The 25,231-nt window shown below is 51.5% G+C and overlaps 1 protein-coding gene across 6 annotated transcripts in view; it reads left to right on the top strand.

Annotated features, from left to right (window-relative positions):
* LRSAM1 (leucine rich repeat and sterile alpha motif containing 1) overlaps window positions 1–25,231 on the top strand; it is a 51,531-nt gene that overhangs the window by 10,016 nt on the left and 16,284 nt on the right. For all 6 annotated transcript variants that reach the window (XM_030535090.1, XM_030535089.1, XM_030535091.1 and 3 more), the window contains exons 4-15: window positions 929–973; window positions 2,935–3,012; window positions 5,168–5,236; window positions 8,044–8,128; window positions 11,431–11,552; window positions 11,980–12,070; window positions 13,591–13,721; window positions 19,541–19,570; window positions 20,932–21,054; window positions 21,588–21,727; window positions 23,109–23,153; window positions 24,337–24,407. In XM_030535090.1, coding sequence (XP_030390950.1) covers window positions 929–973; window positions 2,935–3,012; window positions 5,168–5,236; window positions 8,044–8,128; window positions 11,431–11,552; window positions 11,980–12,070; window positions 13,591–13,721; window positions 19,541–19,570; window positions 20,932–21,054; window positions 21,588–21,727; window positions 23,109–23,153; window positions 24,337–24,407 — 1,030 coding nt within the window. The remainder of the gene's footprint in view (window positions 1–928; window positions 974–2,934; window positions 3,013–5,167; window positions 5,237–8,043; window positions 8,129–11,430; window positions 11,553–11,979; window positions 12,071–13,590; window positions 13,722–19,540; window positions 19,571–20,931; window positions 21,055–21,587; window positions 21,728–23,108; window positions 23,154–24,336; window positions 24,408–25,231) is intronic.

Below are 25,231 nucleotides of genomic sequence, written 5' to 3'. Positions count from 1 at the left end.
TTAATATATCTCATTGTCAGGGAATTTATTTGTGAAAGGATAACGGTTGCTTTTCTTAACTTTATCCCTTTAGTACTCAACCTAGGAATCTTGCAACCTGTGCTTATTTACCTGTACACGTAAAAGTCTGTGGTTCCAATACAACTAGGCCGCTGCTTTAGAAAGAGAGAAAAGCCCTAACTGCAGAGCAAGGCCCCTCTCCTAGCTTTGTCTTCTTCTAGGCTGCCCACAAACTTGGAACAACCCAGATGTTGAAAAGCGAGGACAGTAATAGTGAATGAAGAATTGCCACACCCTTTAGCGAGACACATCTTCACATTCTGGCCCCCTGATGGTCTGTGAGTCGCAAACCAACTGATGTTTCACCTTCATGTGAACAAGACAGGTCAAAGCATCAGCAGTTCCAAATGTGCCGTGGTGCTTGATAGTGGCTAGAAGTGTGTGCTGATCTCAGTTTTTGACTACCCCTGTGTACAGTTGCCAACATATGTAAAGGCATCTATCCTCTCCCCTTTCCCATTTGGCCAGGGTGTGTGCTGGGGGTTACAAAGACATGCTGGGATCCCCATTTGTATAGTGACTCATTTAGAACGTGCCTGGGCTTCTGAGGGATCTACACACTGCCTGTTAAGCCGCCCAAGTCCTGGACAGCTGCCGAGACCTAGCAGCATGTTCTCTGTTAGCCTGAAGTCCCTGTTGTGCTGCCCAGAACCACTGGTTGACGTTCATAGCAGTGCAGTGAAGTGCTGGGTCCTGGGACCAGCTATTGACTAATGACAGAGACCAGTAATCTTAGAATCAGTTGGGTTTTTAATGAAAGCGGATTGTTCAGTCCTCTGGATGGATACTTTAGAAGTGCTTAGAAAAGTAAGGGCATGTTGCAATGTATCGTTGTGATATATTGAGCTATTTTTATGCTTGATTTCAGATTCCTTATGGCGCTTTTGCAACATGTAAAGTTTTGCAAAAAAAGGTAAGAGAAGTCTAAATACTAAGCGTTATTACAGTATGGGAAGTGCCTGTGTAGCGTATAGGGGCATTTAGATGATGCTTCAGAGGAAGATGAAATCTCTGTCCTTACTGCACTTGGCCAGTTTTGCAATGCTATATAGAGAGAGTGTTGTGATGTTTTCTTGGGGCACACAGGAGTCTGTTATCTTGTTACTTCCTTGCCTCAGTGAGAAAGAGACTTGCTCGTGCTAAACACGATGTCAGTTCCCTGTCACTTTAGTCAAACAATCTCAGAAGCGCTGCCAGCCTTGCTTTGCCTTGCCAGTTAACTTTAGGTGCACTCCAATCCCTCTTGAAGGCATTCCCTGCAGTATCCAGCCCCTGTCACTGGACACTCAGAGAAATTACCAAGTTTGCTGTCTCCAAAAGGACTCCACACACCCACTAGTCTGTTGGATTCAACTAAGGATTCACACTTTGCTTAGTATTACAGCACTGAGATGTACTTAAGATAAAATCAAGAGAAATGTATTAACAAAGATAGAGATTTAAGTGATGCTGCATAAAGGTAATGGAAACAGAATTGGTTAAAAATAAAAACAAAAATATAACACACTTCTAAGAGACTAAACACAACTTTAGCAGGCTACAGTCCTTTGGCAAAAGCAGTTTTCTCACCCTTAAAGTCTATCTGCAGAGCTTGCTGGTTTTCAGTCAAAACCAGGATCCATAATTGTCACGAATCACTCCCCTCTGCCAGGGACATGGATAACAACATGTCTTTTTGCTTCTCCTTATATTTCCCCAAAACTCATTGTTTTGATCCCGGTGCTTTCCCAGGCTGATTTCACACTCCCTGCTTCCCCGTCAGCCGGGCTTTTCCTGTTGACTTGCATGCAAATGCAGCTCCCATTGTGTTGGCTTTTGCATTGCTTGATTTATCTGCCTGACAAGGTCTCTGATGTAAACCAGCATTGCTGTATCTGCGATAGACTTGTTCATCAGCCCTGCCTGGTCACGTGGTTTGAACACATTTGTAGCACATACATACAACTTCTTAGTTATCACTCATATATACATCTCACAACGCCTGCAATGACCAGTATACCATAAGCCAGAGGTCCCCAAAGTGTGGGGCGTGCCCCCCATGGGGGCATGGAGGAACATCCGGGAGTGCCATGGTGCCCAGGCCAGCTGCCATGGGGGCAGGGAGGGAATGCTACCCAGCGCCTCCCAGCCCCCAGCTCTGCTTTGCTCCTGCCTCCAGGTGTCCCTGGCCCTGGCCCCAGCCTCAGTGTGGCTCCACTCCCGGCCCTGCACCAGTCCCCATCCTCAGCACCTCCACAACAGCTGGGCTGCGGCCCCGCTCCCAGCCCCAGGCTCACCCCTGGCTGCAGCCCCAGCCTTGGCCCTTTTACCCCTGTCCACATTCTTCCCCCTGACCCACGACCCTGTTCCTGGCCACTTTGGGGACCGCTTTGGGATCCTCTGTTTGGGGACTGCTGCTATAAGCTTTCATATAATACATCACATGACCTTCTTTACAGACAAATACTATGATAGCAGTGTGTTAGGTGTAGTGAGTTTGTCAAGCCTGATAGGAGTTGCTGTCAGAGAGTAGTGAACCACTAATGGGTCTCTGTTTCACAGGAGACTATGTGTAGGGATTCTTGCTGAGCCCCTACAGGAGTTAACTTAGAATGAATCAAATCTCCTGCTGTCTTAGCCTACATGACCTCAAGTATTATTGATCAGAAAATTATCCAGACCCCAGTTAAATCCAGCTGTGATATCTGACTCTGGCCTCCTGTGGCAGCTAGATCCACTCATGCAAATAAATATTTTATTTAATATTTAATCTAATCAGGTCTGAACCCCTTACAGAAATAAAATAATTGAATACAGAATGATATCCATGGGGATGTGGTTGTTCAGGCTGTAATATCTCCTGTGATGTTATTCCAATATTATTTTTCTCTTCAGGTGCTGATTGTTCATACAAATAATCTGACATCTCTGGTTCCAAAGTCCTGCAGTCTCCTGAATCTCATAACTGTGAAGGTAACCTGTGACCCTGTAACAGTGTCTCTGTTCTGCAGAATGAACCAAGTAAGCCCTCTACCCATCCAGTGGCGTCTCTAGGCACCAGCAAAGCAAGCACATGCTTGGGGCAGCCCATTTGCAGGGACGGCAGGGATCCAGCATGAGAGCTGAGAACCAACAGAGGGCCCTGGGAGCTGTAGTTCCTTGGTTAGCTCCCTGCCTATAGAGCCAGCCCTGGAGCAGGGAAAGAACTACATTTCCCAGCATTCCCTTGGCAGCTATCAATAGGAAAGGAAGGAGGGGGACCTCATGCCGCAGTGTGCTGTGAGTGGAGAGTTGCACTGTGAATGGTAGGGATACCATATTTTAACATTCAAAAAACGGGAGGGAGGATAGGCCCACCCTGCCACCATCTACTCCCTCCGACTGCCCCCCACAGAAACCCCAACCCATCCAATACCCCCTGCTCCCTGTCCCCTGATCACAGCCTCCCGGGACCCCTGCCCCTAACTGCCCCCCAGCACCCCACCCCCTATCTAAGTGTCGCTGCTCCTTGTCCCCTGATTGCCCCCCCAGGACCCCACCCCCCATCTAAGCCTCTCTTCTCCTTGTCCCCAACTGCCCCCTCCTGAGATCCCCCCCTAGGACCCCACCCCCTACCTGTCCCCTGACAAACCCCTGGGACTCCCATGCCTATCCAACCGCTGCCTGTTCCCTGACTGCCCCCCCCGAACTGCTGACCCATCACTTCTCCCTGCCCCTGACTGCCCCCCGTACCTCCACCCCATCCAACCCCCCCTGCTCCCTGTCCCTTGACTGCCCCCCCTGGAACCTCCTACCCCTTCTCCAATCCCCCAGCTCCTTACCGTGCCACTCAGACCAGCGTGTCTGGCTCTGTGCAGCTCAATCTCAATTTGGGCAGCTATTACATTTCTCCCAAATCAAATATACTGATCCACTGTAACTTGCTGTAGAAAAAGTAGGATAAAATTGAGCAAGAAATGCTTCCCAGGGGTTATTAGGACTGGAATTGCTATTTTCAACAGCCATTGCCATTTTTTTGTTTGTTTAAAAGGAAGACAGTGATATTGCATTGGCAAATTCCCCATAGAAAGAAAGAGTGGAACAAAAGAATAATAAAGGCACCTCAACTTTTCCTCATTTACGGAGGACAGTCTTATAATATGCATCCAGATATCCTCCAATTATGGGAACGAATCCTGTCTGTGTTTTGTGCACATCCAAAATTCCTGCTGAATGACCCGCCCTGGGAGCGAGTTACCAGTGACCCAGGGCTGCGGCGGAAGGAGGGTGCAGGTGGGGGCGGGGGAGAGCCCAAGGCTGGGGTGGCGGGAGGTGTGGGGGGGCACTGGTGGCAGGGGAAGGGAGGAGCCCAGGGCTGGGGTGGCAGGGGCTGTGGGGGGTGGGGGGAGAGCCCAGGGTTGGGATGGGGGGCAGCCAACATTTTTTTTGTTTGGGGTGGCAAAAAACCTAGAGCCGGCCCTGTACCATCAAAATGATTCTCACCTTTAGGGACTGGCAGCAAAGTGCAAAGGCCCTTCTTCACTGAGCTTACCCTTTCAGTTTCATCCCCAGGAAGCAGTGGCAGGAAGTCTTTACCAACTGGTGGCTGTTGAGCTCCTATCATTGGCACTACCGAGAATCCATTTGTTTGCAGAGGCTGGGTTTTTCCTGGAGTCATAGAAATGCAGGGCTGGATGGGATTGGGAGAGTTCATCAAGTCCAGCCCTTTGCACTGAGGCAGGGCCAAATAAATGTAGACCACCCCTCACAGCTTTTGGTCCAACCTGTTCTTAAAAGCCTCCAATGACAGGGAATCCCCACAAGCTCCTTTGGTGACCTGTTCCAGTGCTGAACTATCTGTAGAGTTAGAAAGCTTTTCTTAATATCTAACCTAAGTCTCCCTTGCTCCAACCTGAGCCCATTACTTCTTGTCCTTCCTTTGCTGGGCATGAAGAACAATGGATCACTGATAGGAGTTAGATGCCCAGCTCCTATTGGAAGTCAATAGGAAATGGATGCCTATGTTCTTAGGGCCCTTTGAAAGTGGCAGACTGACTTTCACTGGTAGGTAACTGCTCTCCTTCTGTGCTTACAATGTGACACCTCACCACAAGCTTGGTTGAGATGGAATCTTCTCCTCCTGTCCTAGGTTTTAGATCTCCATGACAACCAGCTGACATCGCTTCCTGATGATATTGGCCAGCTGACATATCTCCAGGTAAAGGGTTTGTGGGTTATGTCCTGGGTGTCTGCTTTAGGATCTGTTCTAGGGCAGCGTGGTTGACTTGTATTGCTATTAAATAGCTAACTAGTATTTTAAATGATAGCTGTCAGTAGCTTGGATCCTTATCACTCACTTGACTTTCCCCAAGAGCCAAGCTAATCGCAGTGAAAATGGCAGGATGGGGCATAACAGGTGCGTCACATTTCTTGGTGCCAGTTTACACCACTCTGCTATAGTTGGCCTTCAGGCTAGGGCAACAGCTAGCAAACCAGTCACAGCAGGTCACCAAGCATGTGCCAGAAGCAGAAGTTTCCAGTCCTATTGTCTTTCTGAAATACTCAGGTTCTGCAGCTCCTATTCATAGAGAATCATAGAATATCAGGGTTGGAAGGGACCTCAGGAGGTCATCTAGTCCAACCCCCTGCTCAAAGCAGGACCAATCCCCAATTTTTGCCCCAGATCCCTAAATGGCCCCCTCAAGGATTGAACTCACAACCCTGGGTTTAGTAGGCCAATGCTCAAACCATGGAGCTATCCCTCCCCACCCATGAATGTGTTGGGAGTGACAATCCCAGTGTGCCTATTGTAACTCTGGTCTCCTGTTGCCACTGGAGAAAGATACTGGTCCTCCCATCCTGCTCTGCGCTCTTGCCACAGAGGGCATTGCTCTAGGAAGTTACTGGACATTCCACGATGAGAACCCACTGGAGCACAGGGATCTTGTCTCCTGAGAAACGAGGAAGAGCATTACAAGACTTAAAGTATGTGTGTATTGTACATAATACACAGCTACGTTGGACCAGTCATGTCAGCCGCATGGATGCCAACAGAATCCCCTGCCAGCTTCTCTATGGTGAGCTCTCCCAGGGCATCCAGCATATAGGTAGTCCACGAAAATGTTACAAGGACAGTATCAAAGCCAATCTGCAGTATAGCAGTATCAAACCCAGGGACCTTGAGGACACCGCCAGCGACAGAACACAGTGGCATGCAACAGTCAGAAATACCTGCATCACCTTTGAGGAAGACCGCTGTCGGCATCTACAAGAGGCAGGTGAACGATGTCACAGAGCACCAGCAGCACACAACCCACTGACTGTGAACTTCCCATGCACCATCTGCAGCAAAATGTGCACCTCTCGAATTGGCTTGTCTAACCATCAGAGGGCACATCATGAGACCAACAATAGATGATTTGCTCAGATTTGTCATCATCGGATCGATGGACTACCAAGATGGAGGGGGCACATGTCCTGTGCAACCTGTGAGAGACCTGCCCTCAGCAGTGACTTTGGGAGCCCTGTTCCATAGACCATGGGAAGCTGTGCATTGTGGAGGAGGGAGATGGTCTCCGTGGGTAGGGCAGGATTGGATCGTTATGTGAACAAACTAACTGAGACCCCAGCAGCATGCTCTGATTGGGTTGGATGCTCTGCCCGTCTGTTGGGAAGGTGGTGCTCTAGCAATGGAGGCTGGGAAATATGGTCCAGATCAGGAAGAAATACATTTTATTTGACAAACCAATGTTAATACTCTTTGTAAACTCAAAACAAATTCAAACTTAAAACAATTGTCTGAAAATGCTAATATTTGCTAGTATGTAATGCTAATATTTGCATCTGACATTTTATCTATGTACTTTCTCAAAGTCTCAGATCTAATTTGTTACATCTTTCCTGGAGGTTATTTTTAGGTTATACAGTGCACTAACAATATAGGCGCTGGGTGTATTACACAGCATTGTTATGTGTTGAACAGGGGCACTTGTAGTGTGAAAAATGTTTCTCTGGAGTCTGGACCTTGCCAAGAAATTATACCCTGGCCAAGAAATTTAGACGGTGACAAAAAAAAAAAATTGACTACCCCTATCCTTGACCCTAATATTCCTCAGAGAATTCTGCTCTATTATGCATGTGCAGAAGTCATGTGTCCTGCTGATTTTTTTTTTTTTAAGCAAAAAATACATTTCTGTCCCAGAAGTATGGCAGTTTTGCCTTTGCCCAGCAGAGGCCGCTGTGGCACCAGAACAGCTAGCACAGAATTCCCCCCAAGAGTAACTCCGAGGAGTCTGGTGGGACAGCCATGGGTTACTACTGGGTCCTCAGCCTGTGTGTCAGTATATAGCACCCATATGATCATATCTGGCTTATTTTTCTGTGCAAACAAAGGGAAAAGAGACCTCTGCAGGGTCTCTTACTAGCAAAGCCAGACCCTTAGGCCATATCTACACTCAAGCCTGTGGGTCAGCAAAATGTATGTTGCTCCGTGGTGTGAATATTTCACACGCCTCCGAGTGACATAAGTTACACCAACATAAGTGTTTGTCTGCACAGCACTATGTCAGCGAGAGAACTTCTCTTACCAATATAGCTTATGATGCTCGCGGGGGTAGTTTTATTATACCAACAAGAGAGCTCTCTCTTGTCGGCATAGAATGTCTTCATCAGAAGTGCTGCAGTGGCGCAGCTATATCAGTACGGTTGCATTACTGCAATGCTGTCCATGTAGACATGGCCTTAGGGACTGCAAATTGACAAATCCTCTTAAAGTGACTCAGTGGGAGCTTCCAAGAACAGCTCTTCCCAGCTGAGCCAAAACTATGCTCTTGTATTCTGGTCAGCTGCAGACTCCCAAGTCTCCCTGAGTGATTGGCCAATGGCTCTTTCCAAGAGCTTTGTTACCCGAACAGTTGTTCCTAAACCCATTGTGCTTGTGGGCTCCCTGACAAAGCATAAGCAAGCAGAGGTTCTGAGGCTTATGGAATGAATCACTTGAATATCTTCTCTCTCTTAATATCCTAGGTCCTAAACATTGAAAGGAATCTCTTAAAATCTCTTCCACGGTCTATAGGGGACCTCACCCAGCTCCAGACACTCAATGTGAAAGGTATGGCAAACTTTTCTAAGGCTAGCTACCAGGAGAGCAACAATAACAACTTCCCAACTCCTAATCTGCATGTAATTTACATATTTTAAAACCACATTGGACTCTCACACCTATGGTTCTTGTTTGTCCTTGTATCTTCCTCATTAGATGACCAGAAACTGTTGCTTGTTCAAGCTCTCCAGCAATTAAAAATAATGGTCCTGTGCCTGCTCATACCAGTAGTTATATGGAGAGAGCAAATGGCATCTGCATTTTAGAGCTCCCCAGTCTATATTTCACCCTCTGGCTGCACTTTGGGCACCTGGTTTAGATAATACATCCCTTGAATCTCCCAAGCATAGAGGGGAGGAGAGCAGGGCAGCCTGCATCTGTGGAGGGAAATACAGAGAACCAAAGTAGCCTCTTTCTGCCTGGTGACTTTGCCTCTGCAGATGCCAGTGGTGCTAGGTCGGAGGAAGAGGACTGGAGGGCAGGGGAGTGGGAATGCTCTGTATGCTGGGTGGGGTACTAGTGACTCGGGGGGGGGGGCGTAGATCACATGCGACCTTAACCTGTCATTTCCTCTATTTTGTGGGCTTGTTACTAATGTACAAAGCCCACTGACACCTCACCCCTTTGTTAACAAAGTTTTTGTGTGGAAATTTCCCTTGTGTATATTCAGGCACAAAACTTTTCTCTCCTAAGTGCTATGTTTTGGGAGTGTATGTAGCGACTCTGAATACAGATGATGGACATGATAGGAGAAGTCACGCAAACAGAAGATGACAAATATTTGAGTGCTGAGGTTGTTTCTCAAACACACTGGTGCGCCTCTTGCTCTGTGATCTCCTATGAAATCGCCCTGCTCTGAACCAGGCGCTAGGTCATATCAGTTTTCTGCTAGGCTGGTAGAAAGGACCAGGAAGCAGTAGGATTGGCAGATCTGCTGTAGGCTATTGAAATATCCCCATTTTAGTTTAGTTGTGACAATGCTTTTGGTGTGGTGTTGTGGGGGATGGGAAGAGCTAGACTCTGTGCTGTGAGACTAATTTCTGGCAACAAGAGAAGTGAGGGGCTATAAATATAGAAATCTCTCAGAAAATCTGGCTCTGACACTATGTATAGCAGCAAGATAATGAGAGGGGTGGACAGCAGCAGAGGGGTAAGTCAGGTGTTGTAACAAGCAGAAGTAGCTGTCTGGAAATAATTTGCACTAGCCAAGCTTTAAGGTAGGCCCACCAGAACTCATCATCCAAATAATCCTCCTGGATTCGCCAGGCCTGTATCTCTGCTTTGGCCATGATGGGCCAATGTCCCTACCGAGCAGCACAGAGAACACTCTGACAAAGGGAACACTGTGCAGCAGGGACTGGACTGGAGGGTGTCAGAGCTTAGGTAATTGCTCTGTTCAGCTGAAACCTTGGCCTCTTTCCTCTTAGATGCACAGACCAATAATCAGTATCCTTCTCTCTCATCCCATGTCTTTGCAGTGGAGTTAAGATGTTCCAGCACCGTGTGTGGCCTGTTAGGGTACATCTACACTGCAAAAAACCCATGGCAGCAAGTCTCAGCGCCTGGGTCCACTGACCCAGGCTGATACTGCAGGGCTAAAGCTAGCAGTGCAGATGTTCACACTCAGGCTGGAGCCTGGACTCTGAGACCCTCACCCTTTGCAGAGATGTATCCACAGACTCAATGTCTCAGTAAGAGCTTGTCTACACTACCGTGCAGGGTCGATCTAAGATACGCAACTTCAGCTAAGTGAATAGCGTAGCTGAAGTCCACTTACTTAGATCTACTTACCGTGGTGTCTGCACTGTGGTAAGTCGACAGCTGGCGCTCTCCTGTCAACTCCACTTGTGCTTCTCGTTCTGGTGGAGTACCATCGACGGGAGAGCGCTCAGCGGTCAACTTATTGAGTCTAAACTAGATGCAATAAATCGACCCCTGCTGGATCAATCGCTGCTCGCAGATCCTGCGGGTAGTGTTGATAAGCTCTTAGTGTGACTAAGGAGGGAGGTTCTGTGCATGCCGAACTGCCCAGGACATTGTAGTGCTTAGAAATAGCTGATTTGGTAAGCCTTAGGCTGGGGCTGTCAGGATAGGCCCTGATGTCCTAGTTGGCTGTGGCTAGCTAAGGCATCTAACAAAGCATTAGCCATACCAGAGTGTGTGTACAGTTTGTGTAGTTTAATAAACAGTCTGGAACCAAGAGGTCCCGCAAGCCCAAAGACTAGCTCTCACTCTGAACTAGGTAGCTGACAGGGCTGATTTCACTCAAATGACCAAGAACAGCAGTTTAGCTATTTGGAAAGGCTAACTTTTCTAGGTGTACTGTCCCTTTAAATGTTAATACCTTTGTCAGGGGCTGGGGGCATTTGTGCCTGCTCCTGTCTTCCTCCCCATCTGTTCCCCATGTGTCCTCGTTGTCACATTAGGCTCCTCGCCCCCATCATGGCTGTTGGCAAGTCTTGTCATTTGTGACTATCCACAGCGTCTATGCCCCAGCCTCTCTCTGCTCTTACCATTATGGTGACATTTTCACTGCCCTGTCCCCCGCATCCCATCTGGCTCCTCTCCAGTCTGGACACTGCTGCCAAAATCCCTCTCTCCTAGCTGCTCAGCCCTGGGCACTTCCCCTCTTGGAATCACTCAGTTGACTTCCACTCCCTTCCAGTGCCCTGTTCTCCACTTCCCCTGGCAGGCACTGACCAGCTCCACCCCTTCCTCCAGCTCCCTTCTTGTTCCCTCCTGCCTCCTGAATTCCCTTTGTGAGTTTTTCTCCCACGTTCATGTTTGTTCCTTTCATGTTGCTCCTTAAGCCTGGAATCCCTTTCCTCTGCTTTGAGGTCAAACCCTGCCTCTCCGCAAAGCCCCTCACACTCAATCCACTGAGTCATTAACCTGGTACATTTGGGTTCTGGGTTGTAGCTGGTCAACCTCTTAGGCCAGGGACCATCCTCCCAATATCTTTTGTAAGGGGCTGGCTGGTCACTCATCTGGCTATGTCCCACTGTGACCTTCCCAGGGAAGCAACTGCTGTAGTGACACCAGGGATGTTATGTGGCATTGCTGGTGAGCAAACTTGACTATGAGGGAGGCATCTACATTGGTCTCTGTGTTTAAAATGTGCTGAGATCCCCTCATGTATGGTACATAATGTAGAGACAAAGTGTTTTTTATTCACAGACTAGTGTAATCTCAAGTCAGTGTATTGAAAATACCAAACTAGCTGGCAGCTGAGGGGCTTGCAATTCAGAGGAGTGAATTCTCTGGAGGGTTGATTTGGAGGGTGGACTAATTGGCATCCCTTTTCTCCCTAGGTAATAAGCTGAAGGAGCTGCCTTCTACCCTGGGTGACCTGCGCAGCTTGCGCACCCTTGATGTCAGTGAGAATCTGCTGCAGAAATTGCCCCAGGCATTGGCTCACATCCGCACGCTGGAGGTATGCAACCCCTGCACACACATGGCAGTGTTAGGCACCCGCAACCCAGGCAACTGCAAGGGGCCACGAGGCAGTGAGAGGACCCTGCATATGATGACTCAGTTACTTGTCCCTGGAGACAAACACAGTTGCAGCGGAGCTGGAACACACCCTACCTGTGCAGATGATTCCATTTTTTCTCTACAGAATGGCATCCTCTGTGCACAGTGTATGTGAGATCATGCCGGCTGCAGGTGATGCCTGCTAGTGCAGAAACATTCTGCCATTCAGTTATAGTGAGGTGCAATGAAAGTCTGGCAGTTCAATCTCTAGGGTGAAACTGTCCTTTTTTGCTGCTTTGACCCCTTGGCTTTGAGCCAGCGGGACTCTGTCTGGGTTGTTAGATTGTGAATGAAAGCTGGAGCTCTGTGTGCTCTTTGTTTTGGAGACTCTAATGCTGGATGCTTCATCCATGACCTACCCGCCATATGATGTTTGCAGTGCCGGCACAGAGTGTGTCCAGCAGTTCCTGTGCAAAGGTAAGCAAGGGGAGAAGCCTGTAGATGGGGGTGAAAGGTCGAGGGTCTGCTGCACAGTGTACCTGCGGCTAAATGCCAGTTAGGTCTTGCCCTGAGTTCCAGGACTGTGTCTATGAAGACGTGATGTTCCAAAGGGGATGGGTACTTCATGAGCTGTACTTGGTACCTAAGGGAGCTCACATTTGGTGTTTAGCTCATGTGGAAGATACATTACAGCATGTAAGCCGTCACTGGCAGCCAGCCAGAGTGTGACCTGAGGGCTGGGTATTCACTTCTCACTGACTTCTTGAAATTAATGACCAATTTCTGAAAGGGGGCAAGGTTGGTCTTGTGGTTAAAGCATAAGAGTGGGAGTGTGATGGCAGATGTTGACCCCACACTCTCCAGGAAAGGGTAATGAGCTGCTGTGGGCTCAGTCAGCCCTGCCCCACTCCACCTGCAGTAGGTGTCAGTCTTGGAGGGAGGGTTACCAGGGGAACAGCACAGCTCAGTGGGGGCTGACTGGGACAGAGACCAGGCTTCCAGCTCTCACTCTGAAAGAAGCGCCTGGCTGGGGCTGCAGACTGCTTGAGAGACAGCTGGCTGCCAGAGCCTTCCCGGGGGAAGCTGGGCCTGATGCAGGACTGCTCGGTCTTGCTACTGATGACTCGCCTGCAGTTGCAGAATCAGATGGCTGCAGTATTGCACCTCCTGAAAGGGACGACATCCCGATAAAACCCTTTTGCCTTTTTACACCTGCCCAAGGACTCTGTAGTGCTCTGTCCTGAGCCAAGGAGAGATCCAGGTGCATGGAGTCCGGAGAGCTATTCCAGGCTGCGTCACTGACTGTGTGACTATGGACAAGCCACGGTCTCTGCATCTTCTGTTTCTCATCCATAAAATGGGGACAATGTGACTTCTCTTCCTCATGGGAGGATGGCAGGCTTCTTTCACAAAGGGCTTGGAGGCCCTTGGAGAAGGACACGGGACTGGTATTAAAACGGAAACACTTAAGCCTGCTAGGTGAGAAGAGGGCAAGGGAGGAAGTGCTGCTTGTGTGTGTAAGCTATATAGCCAATATGGGAGGTGCTAAATGGAGTTAGACTTTCAGCTGAGCTGCCTGCGATAAGAGCAATCGGGGAGAGAGTCAGAACTGTAACATTACGGTAATTCCAACTGAGCGCAATCTCCCCCTCGGCTGATCCCCAGGCAGCCCAGTCGAAGTGGCTCTGGTGACTCCGAGTAGCCTTGTTTGTCCCTAAGGAGAAGGAGACACTAATGCTCCTTCCCCCCAGTGCATGAGACCATTCATCACAGCCGCCATCTTCCTAGGTGAGAAGAAAGCCGCAGCACTCCCCTCAGAGCCTGCCATTGCCAGCTCCTGGCTGGCTCCAGGGATCAGTGAGCTCCTTCAGGCACTCTACCAGGGTGGGGAGTGAGAGACCGTGACTGGAAGCAGAGTCTCCCTGGGCCAGCCCTGCCCCACGTGTTGTGTAACTGGGTGGCTCTGTGTGATTTACCTAGTGTCTGGTGTCTTCCAGAGTCGGGAATCAAATACTGCCCTCCCTCCCAGTATCTTCTTCCGGTGCTGGAAAGTGATGGAGGAGAAACATCAGTGGATGGTGTCGACAGGTGTGTGCATAAATACATGGAGAAAGAGAGCGAGTGGCAGGTGAGGATCTCAGCCACATACAGAGCAGAATACTGGCACTTTGCACTTCTGCTGCACCTTCCATCTGCTGATTTCCATGCCCTTAGTTCGCCAAGCCTCAGGAACTCTCACCCTTGGGAGGTATGGAAGCATCATCCTTACATCCATTGGCTAAACGGAGTCACTCGGGTCATGGAGTAAGTCAGTGGCGGAGCCCTGATGCCCTGGAACACAGCTCCATCACCACGGCCCTACTGCTCAGGGTGTTCAAAGCACACTAGAAGCCAGTTGCACAGAGCACATTATACATATTCATGTTAGTATTTTCCTGCACTACCTTCATTTTAGGTCAGCATCTTGAAAGCAAGGAGGCAGGATAGCTAGAGGGACGTGCAAAGTGTAATGCACTGTGTGGCCTGGCATTGCAATACTGGGAAATTCTGAGTCTTCTGCAATGGGCATCAATGGAAGCATTAAGGCTCCATATAGGCCACTTTCCCATTCGAAGTTCAAGCTTTAGAATGGGAAGTTCTGCAGCTCCACTCAGGAAGTGTGGAGTCAGCCTCTGTAGGTCTCAGTTCGATACTGATTAGCTACTGATGCCACATGGCAAGTGTGCTGGGAGAATCTGTTGAGAATCCTTCTCCTATAAGCCCTACTGTGTTTTATTTGAACGCTTTCCTCATTTGGGGTATTGTATACAAACCAGCATGCCCCACTGCTTGCTTCTCATTTGAGGCCAACGTGCCTAATTAGGCCCAGTTTATTACCATGTACATCCAGAATCACTGCTTGTGGTCAACACATTTACATGAGAGCAGAATCTGGCTCATCAGCTTCTGTCTCTAATATCTCAAACCCTTCCATGTTAACTAATTGGCATTGGCTTTAGATGGGCCATGGTATTGCAAACTGAGGACCCAGATTTCTAGACATAGTATGGGGCATGCAGGGTCAGCCCTGTACAGGGCTGTGTGGAGAAGAGCTTTTTCATTGGACCAGCTTTAGCTATTAGGATAGGGCTAGATATCTTTTCAGTTACAGGCTCCCTCTGGGAGCTTAGATGGAAAATCTACTGCTATAAAAGCCTCATATTCATTTATTTTTTTGTAATAATGAAGAGATTTGTTTGTATTTGGATTTTCCCCCATCTGCAATCCTGACATTGCAGTCTTGTCCTAGGGCAGGGGTCGGCAACCTATGGAATGTATGCCGAAGACGGCACGCGAGCTGATTTTTAATGGCACGCTGGGGCCTGCCGGGACTCCAGCATGCCATTAAAAATCCTGCCCAGCGTGGCCCACTCTCCTCTGCTCTCCACTCCCCCCGCGGGGGCAGGGAGCAGAAGCATAGCCGTGCGCACGGGGTGGGCAAATGGCCCCCCTCTCCCAGCGCGGCAAGCCGTGGGGTCCGCCCTCCCGGGCCGGAGCACTGGGCCGAGCACAGCAAGCTGACGGCCCCTCTCTTGCCTTCTCCCCTCCCCTCCTCTGGAACCCTGTTGCCGTATGCGTAGCGCTCTGGGGGTCGGGGCTGCGCGCTCCCGCAGGGCAGCGTTTGGCTCTGCGGGGAGGCAGAAATGCTTCCCCCTCTCCTGGAGCCATGCTGCCCTGTGCGCTCCCACAGGGCAGTGTTTGGCTCTGCGGGGAGGCAGAAACGCTCTCCCCTCCCCTGGAGCCATGCCACCCTGTGCGCTCCCGTCGGGCAGTGTTTGGCTCTGCGGGGAGGGAAAGATGCTCCCCGCTCAACCGGAGCTCTGCCGCCGCGCGCGCAGCACTCTGAGGGGGGGGCTGTGTGCTCCCGCGGGGCAGCGTATCTGGCTCTGCGTGGAGCCTCATGCTAAGGGGTCCAGAGCTGTGGGGGTTGGATAAGGGGTGGGGGCTGTCAGGGAGTGGTGGTTAGGGGCGGGGGGCCTCTGGAGGGAGCAGTCAGAGAGCAGAGGGGGTTGGATGGGGCATGGGAGTCCCGGGGTCTGTCAGGGGGCGGGGGGTGGATAGGGGTCAGGGAAGTCAGGGGACCGGGAGCAAGGAGGGTCTCGGGGGGGGGGCAGTTAGAGTGGGGGGTCTCTGGAGAAGGTGGTTAGGGGACATGGAGCTAGGGAGGTTGTCTGAATCGGGAGTTCTGGGGGTTCCTGTCATATAGCAGGGGTGTGGAGAGGGGTTGGGGCAGGCAGGGAGCAGGCGGGGGGTTGGATGGGTTGGGAGTTCCGGGGGTCCTGTCAGGGGGTGTGGAGTGGTTGGATAGGCATGAAAGTCCCAGGGATCTGTCTGGGGGTGCGGGTGTGGATAAGGTTCGGGACAGTCAGAGGACAGGTAGGGGGTAGGGTCCAGTCAGGGGACAAGGAAGAGGGAGGCTTAGATAGGAGGTGGGGTCCTGAGGGGGCAGTTGGCGTCACGGGTCCCAGGAGGGGGTAGTCAGGGGACAAGGAGCAGGGGGTTTGGGAGTTCGTAGGGGGGCAGTCACCCAGCCCTCTCCCCTGAGCCCTGACCCCCGCCCCACACACACACCGCCCTCTGCCCTGAGCCCTGCACACACCCCAGGCCCCTGCCCTGAGCCCTGTACCTCTCTCATACACACCCAGCCCTCTTCTTGACTCCTTGATCCCCCTCCCACAACCCTAGCCCTGACTCTGGCACCCCCACTCATACCCAGCCCCTGCACTGCCCTGACACCTGCACCCCCCCACATACCCAGCCCCCAGCCCTGACTCCAGCCCTCTGCTCCCAGCCCTCTGCCCTGACTCTTGCACCCCCCCCGCATCCCCAGCTCCCCCCACACCCCATGCACCTGCCACATCCCCACCCCCACCCAGAGCACCAAACGGGAGCTCCTGCACTCCCCCCACATTCCCGCCTGCATCTCTCACATCAAATGGGAGCTGCCCAGGTAAGTGCCCCACACCCGAACCTCCTGCCCCAACCCTGAGCCCCCTCCCTCATTCTAGCTCCTGGCCAGACCCTTCACCCCCAGCGCTGTGCTCGGTCCACTCCCACCCTCAGCTCAGTGCAGAGAGAGGAAGAGAATGGCCAGAACCAGGGAGAAGGTAGGTACCCGCTTTATGTAGGCAGGGCCGGGACCCCAGACCGGCAGCAGGGTGAGTGGATTTGGGAGCCGGGATCCCGGCTGGCAGGAACTGGTGGATGGAACCTCTGACTGGCAGTGGGCTGAGCCGCTCAGTCCGCTGCCGGTCTGGGGTCCCAGCCACTGGCCGCGCACAGCCTGCTGTTGGTCTGGGGTTCTGGCTGCTGGACCCTTGCGAGCCAGGGTCCCGGCTGCAGGCCTCGCTCAGCCCACTGCTGGCCTAGGTGAACAGAACCCCAGACCAGCAGTGGGCTGAGCAGGCTGGCAGCGTAAGATCAACATTTTAATTTCATTTTAAATGAAGCTTCTTAAACATTTTGAAAACCTTGTTTATTTTACAATACCACACTAGTTTAGTTATATAATACAGAGACTTATAGAGAGAGACCTTCTAAAAAACATTAAAATGTATTATCGGCATGCGAAACCTTAAATTAGAGTGAATAAATGAAGACTCGGCACACCACTTCTGAAAGGTTGCCGACCCCTGCTCTAATTTAAGGTTTTGCATGCCAGTAATACGTTTTAATGTTTTTTAGAAGGTCTCTTTCTATAAGTCTTTAATATATAACTAAATTATTGTTGTATGTAAAGTAAATAAGGTTTTTAAAATGTTTTAAGAAGCTTCATTTAAAATTAAATTAAAATGCAGAGCCAGGACCCAGGCATTGTGAGTGCCACTGAAAATCAGCTTGTGTGCCGCCTTCCCCTGCCTTACAGGCTTGGCCCTGAATCTTCAGTGGCCCCAGAGCATGCTGCTTTCCACCAGCTTCTGAATCTCAGTGGCACCTGGCTGGGATGGGCACTTGTCCGAAATGTGGCTGGGCAGGGGCAGCGCGCTCTCAGAACAGTGACTGTGGGTCGAACCATTTCCTCTTTAATCAGATTTAACAGATTGTCAGGCCATGTCTGTGCTACAGCAGCAGCTATGCTGCTTCCTCCTATAGCGACGAAGGGTTTTTCTGTCTGTAGGTAATCCACACCCCCGAGCAGCAGTAGCTAGGTGAACAGAAGCATTCTGCCATCAACCTAGCTGCATCTATCCCAGGAGTTAGGTTGGTATAGCTACAGAGTTGCCAAGTGTGAAACACTATAGCTATGTCAACCTAACAAGTGTAGACATGGCCTTAGGCCATGTCTACACTAGAGAGCTTATAGTGGTGCCGCTGTAAAATCTCCAGGATAGCCCCTCTCTAATTAAACCACCTCCAGCAAGCGACAGTAGCTGTGTTGGTGGGAGAAGCTTTCCTGCCAATATAGCGCTGTCCATACCGGTGCTTACATTGGTATAACTTATGCCATTTAGGGGGAGAGTATTCACACCCCTGAGTGACATTAGTTATACTGATTAAGTGGTAGTGTAGACCAGGGATCGGCAACCTTTCAGCAGCGGTGTGCCGAGTCTTCATGTATACACTCTAATTTAAGGCTTCAAGTGCTGGTAATACATTTGAACATTTTTTAGAAGGTCTCTCTTTAAGTCTATAATATATAACCAAACTACTGTTATATGTAAAGTAAACAAGGTTTTCAAACTGTTTCAGAAGCTTTATTTAAAATTAAATTAAAATTCAGATCTTATTAGTTTAATGTGATCCTTGCCCTTGCTTTTCCTTGCTGAGTTTTCCAATGTCTGGTGGCACCTATTTAGATACTTTAAGCTGCAAACAGGCTTCTGAGTTATAAGTTGATAACTGGTTGGCAGAAGGTCAGTGGAGCTGGCGCTGGTAGGGCTGAGCAGGGCTGGAAGCCTGGACCCTGTCTGGCAGGGGGCCTGCGCTGGAACTCCAACTGGAAGCAAGATGAGTGGGGCTGAGGAGACCCCTGCTGGCAAAGGGCCAGCAGCCAGAACCCCAGAGCAGCGGGGGGCTGACCACCAGAGCTCTGGGGTTTCCACCACCGGCTCCTGCCAGCTGGGGTCTCAGCCCACTGCCAGCCTGGGGTTCCTTCCCCCAGGCCAGCAGCTGGGCTGAGTGGGACCGGCTGCAGGACCCCAGCTGGCAGGAGCCAGCTGCGGAAACCCCAGAACCAGGGCTGGCTGAGCAGCTCAGCCCGCCTCTGCTCTGGGGTTTCGGCTGCTGGCTCCTTGCCAGCTGGGTCTCAGCCCGCCTCTAGCCTGGGGGTTTCTTCCTTCAAGCCAGCAGCGGGTGCTGAGTGGGGCTAGGGGGGGACGGGACCCTGGTTGGCAAGGGGCCAGCAATGGGAACCCCGGAGCCAGGGTGAGCTGAGCAGTTCAGCCCGCTGCCACTCTGGAGTTTCCACCACTGGCTCATGCCAGCTGGGGCTTAGCCCGCTGCCAGCCTGGGGTTCCATCCCCCAGGCCAGCAGCTGGGCTGAGTGGGACCATTGGCCGGACCCCAGCTGGCAGGAGCCAGTTGTGGAATTCCCAGAGCGGTGGCAGGCTCAGCAGCTCAGCCCACTGCCACTCTGTGGTTTCCACCATCAGCTCCTTGCCAGCTGGTGTCTCAGCCCACTGCCAGCCTGGGGTTCCTTCCCTCAGGCCAGCAGCGAGTGCTGAGTGGGACCCTGGCTGGCAAGGGACCAGCAGTGGGAACCCCAGAGCCGCAGCGGGCTGAGCAGCTCAGCCCGTCCTGCGTGCCATGAAAAATTGGCTCGCGTGCCAAAGGTGCCGTAGGTTGCCGACCCCTGGTGTAGACATAGCCTCAGTCGAGGAAGAGGGAACAGAGTGGCCTAACATTACCTAGAGAATGTGGTTCCCCTGATTAAATACCTCTCTCCTAATGATTTAATTTACTTTTCAGAACAAATTCTTGGATTATGAGAAGAGGAAGGTAAGGAAGAGTCCCTGCAGAGGCCTTTTCTGGGAGTTCTGAGTGTGTTCGTTTCTCTTTCTGTCCAGTTGAGCAAACCAGCACTGAATGCCTTGAAACTCGGAGCTTTGCAACCCCCTGCTCTCTGAGTGAGAGAGGCATCAGAACACGTGCTCCACATCTGACTCTGAAGGCAGGAATTGCCTGACACGCACTAGTTGTTTTCCTTTCAGATCAGTTTGTTTTGGCAGCTGTGGCATATATTTGCGTGAGAAGTCCCAGTTCAGGTTAAGCATGTGTCCATCTCCTTGTGGAGGAAGCAGGGCTGCTTCTAGTGCTTATGCTTTCTGGAGCCATCCCAACCCTTTCATCACTTCTTTTCTACTCTCTAACTTCAGGAGTTTAAGTGCCTGGCTAGATCCAGACACTGTGTGTGAACGTATCCACACACAGCTGTGCCAGAGCACCCGCGTCCTGACCTGCAGCCCCCTGCTACTCCAGCCCTGGGCCCCATTCTGCCGAGGTATCTCAGTACTGCCCCACAGCAGCTGCTGTTCCTGACCCTCTCCCTCCTACCATATAGCTTTTCCAGTGCATCTCCAAGCCAGACCTGCAGTCATAACGAGAGCCCTTGTTGCTGCTCCACTCCTTTGCACATGCAGCTAAAATGTCAGTGATCTTTTCTGCAACCAGAGTGCTGATTTGCTGTCAGTTGTCACCCCAGAACTGACATTACTGCTCATCTGGCTTCCACCTCTCATTGCGCCTCTGGCTCTGGGATTCTTTCCCCCTATGCAATGACTGGCTGCATTTTTCCCAGTGAAATCTCACTTTATTTTCTGCCCCCCTCTCTAACCTCTACCTGTCCTCGCTGCTAGGCCGACGCCATGAATGTTCTGCATCAGCACTGCCGACCTCTGTTAGTCACTCACTCTGTTAGTCCCCCTCCCTCAGCTCAGGCTTTCTGACTGGCTCATTCTGTTGCTGACAGCCTTCTCTGCTGGCGTTCTGAAGCTCCTGGGGATTTCCCTAGCCTTCCAGAGGCTAACAGTACCGTGCTGCATCTCTCTCTTCCGTACAGCGTGTTGTGGGGCTGGGGGAGAGGGTGAGCTCACTGAGTGAAATGACTTTCTGACCATGCTGAAATGTCGGTAGCAAGGCAGCTGGAACAGCAGTTTCCTCTTGATGCTGTTTGTATTCCTGTGTAGGAATCGCTGGATTTTTCTAGAGCTCTCCAGCTCCCTGGCTGGTTTAGCCTGGACATACGTTGGGATCTCATTGCCCTGACGCTGTTTTCATCAGCCTGGGTCTTGGTTTGAATAGTGGAATAGCCTGCAGGCTGCCGATCCCAACCCTCACTCTGCTTCTCACTCCTCTGCCAGGAAGAGAAGATGCTGGAGAAGCTGGAGTTCGAGCGTCGCCTGGACATGGGGCAGAGGGAGCATGCTCAGCTTCTTCAGCAGAGCAGCAGTCAGAAGGAGGAGATTCTGCAGACTGTGAAGAAGGTATATCAGCTGGGGCCCAAGGCTCTGGCACCTGGCCTGTGGCTGAGGAGTACATTTGATCTGTACTGTCCATCTGTTCTGCTCTGGACAGACTTGACCCTTGCCCACCTGCTCCCTTTCAGAACAGGCATTTCATGTATCGACATGTGGGCCCCACCCATGCTGACGGACCCCCCAGAGGCAGCACTCACAGGGCTCTTCTCTCAGCTCTCTGTCATTTTTATTCTCAGTTTCTCCTCTCCTTTTGATTCTCCAGAGGGCCTTTCAGGGTCTGCAGGGACAGTCCTGTGCTGGCCCCTCATGCTGGCCTAGAGGTGATCTAGCATGTCTCTGCTCTCTCTGGTGTCTCTGGCTTTCACGTGATGCCATCAGTGTCCATGTAAGCTCTGGATAGGCTCCTTGTCCACCCTCTTGGAAACTTTCAGCTCCTTGTAATAAAATACCATCCTCAGTGATTTGCACGGGCTGTGGGCACAGCTCATCAGAGTTGTCACTTCTCCCTTCGGCTAGTTTCCCTTTTCCCCTTGCCACAGGAGCAGGTGAGGCTGGAGAAAGGTCTGACGAAGCATCAGCGCAACCTGGAGGGAGAGCACCTGAAGCTGCTGGAGCAGCTGAAACAAACGGAGCAGGGCATTGCCAGCCGAATCCAGAAGCTTCTGGAGGAGAATCAGAGGTTGGCCTCCTCGCTGGACACCTTACAGTCAGCGCTGCCCCTCTGCACGTTTATTTCTCTGTGTCCCATTTTGCGCTGACCGGCTGCTTGTGACCTGTCCATTTCTCTGAGGTTTTTCCATAGTCAAACTCCCCAAGCAGCACAGAAATGACTGAGCGGTGAGGGTGAATCCCTGTGATGCTGTGGTGGGGCAGGGGTGAGGCTGGAGAACAACCCCAAGGGAAACCCTCAGTTCTACAAATCACCCAAGGGAAACCCTCCATGCTGCTAATCCTTGTTTGGAGGCACATTCTATCACAGCCTTCCTGGTACAGACTGTGGGCAAAACTAGCCAACGTGCCAAGGTGTCCTACTTTCTATGGATATAAGTCTCTAGTGTGGACACAGTTACACGGTGTCTCTATGCCTTGTACCTAGAGAGCTGGCCTTGGGCTTAAGACACCTGACGGGGACCTGAGCTTTGGTTTCACTTCCCAGCCCTACTAGTCTCTGCTTCTTCTCTGGCTTTAGCAAAGTCTTTGGAGGTCCGTCTGAATGACCAAAATGGTCCTGCCGCCCCAAGTCTGAACTCTGAAATTTGTTAGGTGCAAGTCAGCCACAGTCTGTTGTTGTCACGGGGGCTGGCCATTGGAGATGGGCATGATCACATGTGTTTAGCCAACAGGGACAAACCTAAACTTTCAGCCCAGAATTCTTGGTGCAAATAACCGTGAACAGAAGAGTTTGGGCTGTGGTGGAAGTGGCTGCACCCTGGGTGTCCCAGCTCCCACTGCCTGGCCTGAATCTGCTCGGCACAGAGCTGCAGAGAGATAGGTGCTGATCTGAGCCCAGATACTGAGGGGAGGGAAATGTTGCAGAGGCACTGTACCCCAGGAACTGTGTGTCCTCTTGCTTTGCAGGAGAGGGGAATGCCAGCTAGTGTGTGTTGTGAAGCTGCCAACAGCAAGGAAGGCTGCCAAGCTCCTCCATGTTCCAAGGGGTAAATCCTCTGGCCAGCGCCTAGCCCAGGCCCTGAGAAAATAGATACAAAGAAGGAGTCCTGCTCGACCCCCACTCCTTTCATCATGGGGTTGGCCTCCCAGTGGCTCCCCCATGGGGGTGAGGATGGGAAGATCTACCCAGAGGCAGTGTCCCCCAGCCCGTTGCCTTTTCCACTGATGCCTGTGCCCTAAGGGAGGGGAGGAGCTCACATAGCTCCTGCCCCCTTGTAGCAGAACTGCACCCTGGCTGCAGCTGACAGCTCCACCAGCACAGAGGCAGGGAGAGTGGCCAAGCCAGTGGGCTGGTGGTAGCGGCATGTGGCTTGCTCAGAGAGGACTCCGCTCCCTGGGGAGAAGGGTGCCCTACTCTGCAGTAAAAACTTTCTGCTTTATTTTTCTAGGCAGAAACAAAGTTCAGAAATTTTGAAATCCCTGGAGAACGAGAGGTAAGTGCCCTGCCTAGGATAGGCTCCTCTGGGCAAGGGTGAGCGGCTGGGATGGAGGGATGGACTCAGTCACCTCTAGGCCATGATTCTGAATCCAGCTCAAGTCAGCAGGGTTAGAAAGTTGTTTGCATCTGGCAGCCATTGGGTGGCCTGTGTACAATGAGTTTGTTGTTTCTCGGCCTGGTTCCTGATGAAGCAAGAGTCCACACCACAAGAACCGGATCCACAGTTGGCAATAATTGGCCCGGGTGCTGGCAGGCCCAGCAGAGAGGTCAGGGACTAACCAGGCTGTGAACGTTGCTGAGAATATCAGATTGTTACAGCTAACAGTATGGGAAGGGCGAGGAAACGGTTTCTCACTCTTCAGGATCAGGATGAGACGTAATGTAGGGGCAGATTATCCCTTGTCTGCCTGCTGCAAGATTCCTTGCACCTCCCTCTGAGGCATATGCTTTAGGTGCTGTCAGAGACCTGATGCCAAGCGAGATGGCCCCAGTCTGATCCAGTCTGTAATTCCAATGAGAAAATTGACCTCTCCTCTCCCCGACAAAGAGGAGGTTCCTGCAATCTCCTGCAGCCCTAAAATGTGGATCAGAGGACCCAGATACATCTGCTGGCTGTTGTAGGGCAGAGGGTTTCTGGGAAGGTGCCGCGCTGTCGGGTTGAGCACTTTGGGGCCATCGATCACCACCATCCTTGTTGTTTATGCAGTGCCATTGATGTGCGTCGCAAGGCAGAGATACAGAGTCCTTGGCACTCTAAAGGCTGGGGATGTGTATATGGGGGGACCCCAGAGAACAGGAAGCAAAAGGAGGGAGTCACCATTTAGGCAGAGGAATAGAGGTTTCATAGAAGTTATTTTATTTCACTTATTTCTTATTCCCTTGGGTTTTCCCAAGGGCAACCAGCCTTCTGGCAAAGCCCTCTGATTTGGCCCTGCTGGGAACAACATAGGCACCCTCCCCAGTGGATAGACAGTGTCCTGTCTGCGTCTGGAGATTCCTGAGCCTCTGCAGGCCTCCTGGCATCTCTCGCTCACATGGATGAGTGACCGGATGGAATCACTCAGCCATTCAAGCCCAGGGTGCAGCTTTGAGGTGGGTGGAGAGGGTGTGGCTGGCTGGCAAGGGTGAAATGTGGCTCTGGCAGAAGCAGTGGTTGAATGGACCTGCTTCTTTCTTAGAATAAGGATGGACCAGCTGATGGCAATCACGCAGGAGGAGACAGAGCAGCTACGCAGAAGGGAAGTGGCCTGTAAGTCCAAGGGAAGGGGTTTGTGGTGGTCATCTAGGGGATTGGGGAGCGGGGAGAGGGCTGTATCCTCTGATGGGTGGAGGGGGGCTGAGAGGACCGTATTCTCTGGGTGAGGGGGCTGAGAGGGCCATATTCTCAGGGGGGTCGGGGGAGGGCTGTGAGGGCCATATCCTCTGGGGAGATCAGGGGGAAGGTCTATGAGGGCCATATTCTCTGAGGGAACGGGAGAGGGAGGCCATATCCTCCTAGGAGTGGCTCCTGGCTACACGTGACTCTTACTGCTATAGCTTGCCTGAAATAGTGGTGTGAGCAGGCGTGTAGCTAGCACTGGGTCCCTGGATGGCAGCTCATCCATTACCCTCCTGCACTGCACCACTAATCCCAAGGGAGTTACATCCCTCTGGCCGCTGCTGTGGCTGGAGCAGTGAGAGATCTGGCAAGGGATCAATCCCCAGCATGCACATAGCGCGTTGTACATGCAAACCAGCTACAGCTGGCAACCAGCCAAGTGAATGAGGCAGGGCTCATACCTGCATAAATGTTACCATGGGTAAATACTGTACCCTGTGGGGGTGGGGTTTGGGGGTGCTGCCTGGATCCAGCTGAGCCAACTCTGCTGTGTAGGACCGGGAAGAAACTGATTTTGAGGTTTGGAAAGCTGCCCAGTGTGTGCGCTCGTTACACAGAGACATGCGTCTCACCTATGCTGCCAGCATTTGCTGTTGGGATTAAAATGTGTGTGTGCAGAAGCAAGCGCGTGCTCTGCTGCGACAGAGACATCTGTGCTGAAGCTATCTCAGAGCCAGTCTCCTGCCTCAGCCCCT

This window comes from Gopherus evgoodei, chromosome 16 (assembly GCF_007399415.2).
Source record: "Gopherus evgoodei ecotype Sinaloan lineage chromosome 16, rGopEvg1_v1.p, whole genome shotgun sequence".
Lineage (NCBI taxonomy): Eukaryota > Metazoa > Chordata > Testudines > Testudinidae > Gopherus > Gopherus evgoodei.
Note: the sequence above shows the minus strand (reverse complement) of the source record. Positions and strands in the feature narration are given on the sequence as shown.